The 7,835-nt window shown below is 44.4% G+C and overlaps 1 protein-coding gene and 1 non-coding gene across 2 annotated transcripts; both read right to left on the minus strand.

The window, feature by feature from the left end:
• Positions 1-2,206: 2,206 nt before the first annotated feature.
• LOC128575733 (U1 spliceosomal RNA) lies at positions 2,207-2,372 on the minus strand. Its single transcript, XR_008377139.1, has one exon. It is a non-coding gene; the product is annotated as a U1 spliceosomal RNA (small nuclear RNA).
• Positions 2,373-5,952: 3,580 nt separating this feature from the next.
• LOC128574915 (aurora kinase A-like) lies at positions 5,953-7,835 on the minus strand. The gene has a single exon (XM_053575964.1). The coding sequence runs from the start codon at positions 7,805-7,807 to the stop codon at positions 6,599-6,601; it is 1,209 nt and encodes a 402-aa protein (XP_053431939.1). The 5' UTR covers positions 7,808-7,835; the 3' UTR covers positions 5,953-6,598.

Below are 7,835 nucleotides of genomic sequence, written 5' to 3' on the forward strand. Positions count from 1 at the left end.
TGCTGTCAGAACAATCCCAAGCAACTATGACAAAACCTGTAGTTCTGGTTGAGCTCCCAGACAAGAACTAACACAGAATTGTCAGTGATGGGAATGAACTTCGTTTAATTTATTTATTTTTAGAGATAGAGTCTCACTTTGTTGCCCTCGGTAGAGTGCTGCGGCGTTCACAGCTCACAGGAACCTCCAACTCCAGGGCTTAGGCGATTCTCTTGCCTTAGCCTCCCGAGTAGCTGGGACTACAGGTACCCACCACAACGCCCGGCTATTTTTTGGTTGCAGTTTGGCCGGGGTTGGGTTTGAAACTGCCACCCTTGGTATATGGGGCCGGCACCCTACTCACTGAGCCATAGGCGCTGCCCAGAATGAACCTTCTTTGAAGTAGAGCCTCCTCTGATCCTCTTGGGAGCTGCCCCAGCTGATGCCATGAAGAGTAAAGATGAGCTGTCCCCACTAAGCCCAACCTAAACTGCAGGTCATAGCAAAATACATGTTCTACTGTTTTAAGCCAGAGGTGTCCAACCAATGGCCCATGGGCTGCATGATGCCCAGGAATAGCTATGGATTCAGCCCAACACAAAATTGCAAACTTACTTCAAACATCTGAGATGTTTTGTGATTTTTTTGATAGAACTTGATTGTGTGGTTCTCAAGTGTGAACTTTGTAGTTGACAATGTCCTATCACAATGCCATGTAAAATAAACATACTTACTAATTGTACAAATGCATGGCTTCAGTTTTATGGTGGTGTACAACTTCCAGTATATTATCTACATCATCAGACATTACATGAGCTCATGGTGACTTGGCAAGGCAGCAATTATCAATAATATTTCAACCTATCATCCCAACATTAGGTACTTAGCGTTATTTAGAAGTCAGGTAAGCTTTCTTCTTTGATTTTATTTGATTTTTAAGCATACTTCCATATCTCAGTGGAACCTCACACATTGCCCACCGTGCTTTACAATCAGCCTTCCACCTCACCCTGCATTGGCAGCCAAGGTGTGGAAGGGCCCAAACCTTGCCTTCTATTTTCCTGTCAATTTTCATAATAAAAATATAGTCCCTTATCTATTATTATTTTTTTAATCCCAGCATGGCTTCTACAATGTTTCAAAAGAAAACAGAACCCCCCAAAAGAAAAATTATAGATGAAGGTTGTTTGATAAAAAGTGGACAGATAACTACTTTTATGTCAAGGCAAATAGTAAGGTACTGTGCTCAATTTGTAGAGAATTTGTGCAAGTTTTCAAAGACTATAATTTGAAAAGGCATTATATGCAAAAACATGCTGCCAAATGTGATTTGCATAAAGGACTATGTCATTGGGAAGGAAGTGGAAAAATGTCTGTCTTCTCAACAAATTTTTTCTTTTAAAAGTTACAACTCATAGGCTTGGTGGCCCATAGCCCACTGGTTAAGGTGCTGGCCACATACACCGGGGCTGGTAGGTGTGAACCTGGCCAGGGCCTGCTAAACAACAATGGTAACAACTACAAAATAGCTGGGCGTTGTGGCAGGCACCTGTAGTCCCAGCTACTTGGGGGGCTGAGACAAGAGAATCACTTACTCCCAAGAGTTTGAGGTTGCTGTGAGCTATAAGGCTATGCATTCTACTGGGGGGGGGGGTGACCTAGTGAGACCCTGTCTCAAAAAAAAAAAAAGTTACAACTTATAGACCAGTGGTTCTCAACCTTCCTAATCCACGGCCCTTTAATACAGTTTCTGTGGGTGGCAACTCACAGGTTGAGAACCGCTGTTACAGACAGTATGGCACACCTCTTAGGGGTGGGACACAATTGTAAGAGAGATTTTATCTAACAGAAGCAAACATTGTAACCTAATTCTTTGTACCCTCAATTAATCTGAAACAAACAAAAGTTACAACTCAGACAGATTTTTTTGTAAAAGCTAGTTATGCAGCAGAATATTTAATAGCAAAAAAATCAAAACCATTTACTGGTGGTGAGTTTATTAAGCAATATATAGAAAGCATGGCAGATATAATATGACCTGAAAAAAAGGTGAATATTTTTAAAACCGATTTGTCTAACCAGACCATAGCCAGATGAATTGAAGAAATTGGAAAAGTCTATCGAATGAGGTTTGGAGAGTAAAACTACTAATTTTAAATGTCATGCTTTGGTAATGGAAGACAGCACTGATACTACAAATATGGCTCAAGTTGCTATTTATTTTTAACAGGAGAAAGCACAAACGCAGTCCCCTACTACCACAAATTATGTAGTCGAGTTTCCCACATTTGGGGAAATCACAGGGGTCAGCACAACCCAAGAGAGCAACGGATAAGCTGCGCCCTGGGAAAATCACCTTCGTGATCATGGTATCTGCCCTGCCAGGGAAGTATAGGTTGCCATTTTTATTAGAGGTATTGATGAAGAATATAACGTCACTCAATAAATGGCTTCTTTTGTGCCATTAAAAGGCACAAATATATCAAGAGATTTAAATGAAGCAGTAAAAAATATGTTAAAATGATTAACATTTCTCCATTGTCAAAGTATCTGGTATAGTTACTGATGGTATCCTGGTGATGGTAGGTAAAAGAGAGAGACTTGTAAAATTAATAGAAGATGATGCAGTTGCTGCCCAAACTCACATTTGATGAAGTATCACTGCATAGTACATCAAGAAAATGTATGTGGGCTCAGCGCCTGTGGCTCAGCAGCTAAGGCGCCAGGCGCAGACACCTGAGCTGGCAGGTTCAAATCCAGCCTGGATCCGCCAAACAATGATGGCTGCAACAAAGAATAGCCAGGCATTGTGGTGGGTGCCTGTGGTCCCAGCTACTTGGGAGGCAGAGGCAGGAGAATTGCTTGAGCCCAGAAGTTGAAAGTTGCTGTGAGCTGTGATGCTACAGCACTCTACCCAGGACAACAGCTTGAGGCTCTGTCTCAAAAAAAAAAAAAAAAGAAAGAAAATTTATGTGCAAAAGCTTTAAAAATGTATAATGTCCGGCGGCGCCTGTGGCTCAGTCGGTAAGGCACTGGCCCCATATACCGAGGGTGGCAGGTTCAAACCCAGCCCCGGCCGAACTGCAACCAAAAAATAGCCGGGCGTTGTGGCGGGCACCTGTAGTCCCAGCTACTAGGGAGGCTGAGGCAAGAGAATCGCTTAAGCCCAGGAGTTGGAGGTTGCTGTGAGCTGTGTGAAGCCACGGCACTCTACCGAGGGCTATAAAGTGAGACTCTGTCTCTACAAAAAAAAAAAAAAAAAATGTATAATGTCATGTAAATCATCATCAAGACTGAATTTCATAAGGATCAAGGGATTGAAAACATGGCCAATTCCAGGAATTCCTTAAAAGTATTGATGGTGACATCATTTACTTTCTCAAAGTAAGATGGCTAAGTCAAGGCCGACTTTTGAAAAGATTTTATGATTTGTGTGACATGTTATCAAGTTGTATCAAAACCCAAGTTTGGGTCAGAACTTGATGATGAGGCAGGCACAGTAGTTCATGCCTGTAATCCTAGTACTTTGGGAGGCCAAGGTGGGGGTATGGATTGAGCTTAGGAGTTTGAAACCAGCCTGAGCATGAGCAAGACTCTGTCTCTAGTAAAAATAGAAAAATTAGCCAGGTGCTGTGGTACCTACAGTCCTAGTTACTCAGGAGGCTGAAGCAGGAAGACTGCTTGAGCCCAAGAGTTTGAGGTTGCTATGAGCTATGATGTCATGGTACTCTACAAAGGGCAACAGAGTGTGACTCTGTCTCAAAAAACAAACAACAACAACAAAAAACAACAAAAAACTTGATGAAAACTGGCTTACAGATTTAGCATATTTAATGTATTTAACTGCTCATTTAAATCAGTTAAACATGGCAAGCTCAAATTAAGACAAACAATTCCAAGCATTTCGACACATTGGCTAAACACAGTCCAGTGAACAGAGAAAAATATGCAACATTATCTGTCCCTGGGCAGCACGACCCCCCTGCCCCTCTGGGACTTGAGTCTGGCGGGCAGGCAAGCGGCTAAGGGCACACTCCAAGGCCTCGGGGTGGGGGCACTTGGCCATTGAGGGAGAAGGGGATGGACAGGGTTGGCCTGTCTGCCCAGCAAGGAGGGTCAGGTAGGGGGAAGGGAGACATTCAGAGGCTGCACTGCCCTCCTTTTGCTGGGACTGAGGTTGGACTAGATACCCCCTTGGAGGGAACTTTCTTGTCCTTGTGGGTGCCAGGTTGTGCAGAGTTCCTCGGACAGCCTTCTCCATGTCATCAAGCTGGGGACAGCCTTAGGCAGACACCGGTGTTGTGGTCAGATTTTCAGCCAACAGGACGGGAGCCTACAGGATCAGCCTCCTGAGGGCCACCTCTGGGGACCTCCTACAGGAAGACAGTGACCAATTTGGCTCTTCTTTTTCTACCACTTCAGTGAGGCCACTGAAGGAGTCAGGACCCTGTGGACCTATTTGTGGGGCCCAGGACATGCCACTCCCAGAGGTCTGTCTGTTGGGCCTGCCTTCTCTACTGAGCCTTTACAAGTCTACTGTGAATATCCAGTCAGGGAGTGTGTCCAGAGCAGCTCTAGGCCTTCAGGGGCCAGGACACCTGTGGCAGGTCCTGTTTTCTCTCCCTAGCGGGAGCCAGGCTACCAAAAAGGAGGGAAGCTAAGTCAAGGCCTCACAAGGACATGTACAGATCTGTCACCACAGTGGATTGAGGCTGGGCAGGTGAGGGAAGGCTGAGTGTGGCCTGCAGAGATAACTGAGGGGCAGCTGGCCCAAGAAGAGGCCAGCTCTCAGCAGGGCCTGGCTCTGTCCGCTGACCCCATTCACCAGGTAGGGTTCTGCCTCAGCTGTGTCTGCGAAGGTGGCCAGTCCTGGCTTGGCCCTGCCCTGCTGTGGAACTGGATATTTTGGGGAGCTCAGCCCTTCCTTACTTCAGTGCAGTATACACTATTGTTTTCAAAGTACGGCTTAAAACACAGAATAAACTTTCTAGCAACTCAAAAAAAAAAACAAAAATGGGGCGGTGCCTGTGGCTCAAAGGGGTAGGGCACCAGCCCCATATGCCATAGACGGTGGGTTCAAACCCAGCCCCCGCCAAAAACTGCAAAATTAAATATATATATATATATAATATATATACAACCTTGCTTTTTGATTTGATACAAGAATTGAAAACAGGTTTTAAGATTTGGGGGAAAGTAATCAATATTTTGATGAATTTGTGATTTCATTTTCAGTTATCATAAATATGTTACCTGCCAATTTTCCAATGGAATAACATAGAGTCGAAATCTGACATTCAGCTTAAAGAAAAATTTGATCATGTCTCTAAACTGGACTTTTATAGGTCTTATCTTCCCAGAGACAAACATCCTTTATTCCACAATCATGCTTTATTCATGTCATCACTTTTTGGCAGCACCTACATTTGCCAGTAACTATTTTCAAGAATGAAGCACATTAAAAGTAAAATTAGAATCAAAACATCCTGATAAACACCTGGAGAACTCATTAAAAATTGCAACTATTTCCATCAAACCAGATATTGATGTATTAGTTCCTCAAATGCAATGTCAAATATCCCACTAGTTTTATGTTGCCCACTTTCCTTTTTTTTTTTTTTTGTAGAGACAGAGTCTCACTGTACCGCCCTCAGGTAGAGTGCCGTGGTGTCACACGGCTCGCAGCAACCTCTAACTCTTGGGCTTACGCGATTCTCTTGCCTCAGCCTCCCGAGCAGCTGGGACCACAGGTGCCCGCCACAACGCCCAGCTATTTTTTTGGTTGCGGTTTGGCCGGGGCTGGGTTTGAACCCGCCACCCTCGGCATATGGGGCCGGCGCCCTACTCACTGAGCCACAGGCGCCGCCACCCCACTTTTCCTTTTTTTTTTTTTATGTGCTCTAAATAGATATATATTTATTTATTTATTTGCATATATAGTTTACACACATGCCATAAACTCCAATAAAAATAACCCCTTAAAGGCTCTTAGACACATGGGTCTTGTTTATCCCAAGCCAAGTCCTGCAGTGGAGGTAGCACGTGTTCCTATTTTACAACATCTCCTGGGAGGTCAGTGGTTAAGGAGGACTTGAAACCCAACCAGGCCTGACACAGAGGCCACTCTGAAGGGACTGCCGTGGGAGAAGACACAAATCTATATAAAACTTTTAACATTTAAAAGGATCACATTAATTCCAACAGCTTTACTGAGCTTGGACACCCAATAAATAACACACTCACTCCAGGTACTTGGAAGATTATTGCACAGCTCCTTAACTGATCGAGTCAGGACAAATGGTCACTTCCCCACAACCAGAATCAGCGCATCTCCTACAAGGACACCAGGGCTGGCCCAGGCTGCGGGGATGGCTGCAGTTGAACCTTGCCTCCAGGCCACGAACCAGTAAAGTAGCCTTATTCTCATGGCTACATTCACTTCAGTGTCACATTTACTAATAGAGAGGCAGAGGCCCTGCCTGTTCAGTAAGAAACATTTCCTGTAGTGCTGTAGATTGAAGGAGGCCATCAATAGTAAAAACAGATTTCAGTAGCATGTTCCTGACACTGTACAGCAGCCCTGGGCTCAAGGATTTCTCCCCCTACATGATTCCTAAGACTATTTGCTATTTGATTCTTTGTTTTGGCTACTTGATGGTTTTGATGAATTTGCTTTGATCCAGGGGTGTTCAAGTACTTCTCTGAGAGTCAGCCTCTGGCTTGGATTATGCTTCAACAGTCTTGAAGTAAGGTCTCTGGCTCCCTCTGTTACAAACTCAGGAAACGTGAATTCAATCCGTGATATTCTTTTGTAGGTCTCTTGGTATGTGTTTGCCTCAAAAGGAGGCTTCCCAACTAAAAATTCATAGCAAAGAACTCCCAGGCTCCAGAGGTCTACCTTCTCATCATGCATCGGACCTTCAATCATCTCAGGGGGCAGGTAGTCCAGGGTACCACAGAGAGTGGTTCTCCTGGAGGATGGAGCATGAACTGACCAGCCAAAATCTGCAATCTTCAGCTCTCCAGATGATCCCAGCAGCAGGTTCTCTGGCTTAATGTCTCTGTGAATAACTCTCTTTGAATGGCAGTAAGACAGGGCATTTGCCAGTTCTGTGATATAAGTAGCAGTTCTCTGCTCATCAAACTTTGAAAGTTTCTGGAGTTCTCTATAGACTGTTCCAAGTGGCGCATATTCTAGAATTAGGTAAACTCTGGTGGCATCATGAAAATAACCATACAGTCTGAGAATATTAGGATGCTGAAGATGGGACTGTATTTCCACTTCTCTTCTGAGCTGATGCTCCACTCCTGCTTTTTCCAGCTGAGCTTTAAACAGCACTTTAAGAGCCAGGATAAACTTGCTTTGTTTTTCTCTTGCCAAATAAACATTACCAAACTTTCCTTTACCCAGCGGGCGACCAATTTCAAAATCTTCCAAAGCCCATTGCCTTTTTTTTGATTCTTCATTTTTCTGTTTTGATGTCACTTCTTCCTCAGGTTTATTTCCAGGTGCTGCTGGCTGGGGCTGCTTGCTCTTCTGGGTGTCATTCAGTGGCTTAGAGACAGGATGAGGTACACTGGTTGCCTGTAATTGCTTCTGCATATGATTCTGAATTGGTTTGTGGCTGGAGATAAGCTTTTGTGCTTGAGAAGGAATGCGCTGGGAGGAATTTAAAGGGCACAGGACCCACTGAGCCTGACCACTACTCGCAGGTAACGGATTCTGACCGGAAAACTGCTGCGTCACTGGAACGCGTTTTGGACCATCAAGTGGAGGAACCGTGGCCTTAACAAGCCCTGAAATGTAGTTTTCTTTTGATCTGTCCATGATGCCTCAGATCCAACTCCCGGAGTCC

Source organism: Nycticebus coucang, chromosome 22 (genome assembly GCF_027406575.1).
Source record: "Nycticebus coucang isolate mNycCou1 chromosome 22, mNycCou1.pri, whole genome shotgun sequence".
NCBI lineage: Eukaryota > Metazoa > Chordata > Mammalia > Primates > Lorisidae > Nycticebus > Nycticebus coucang.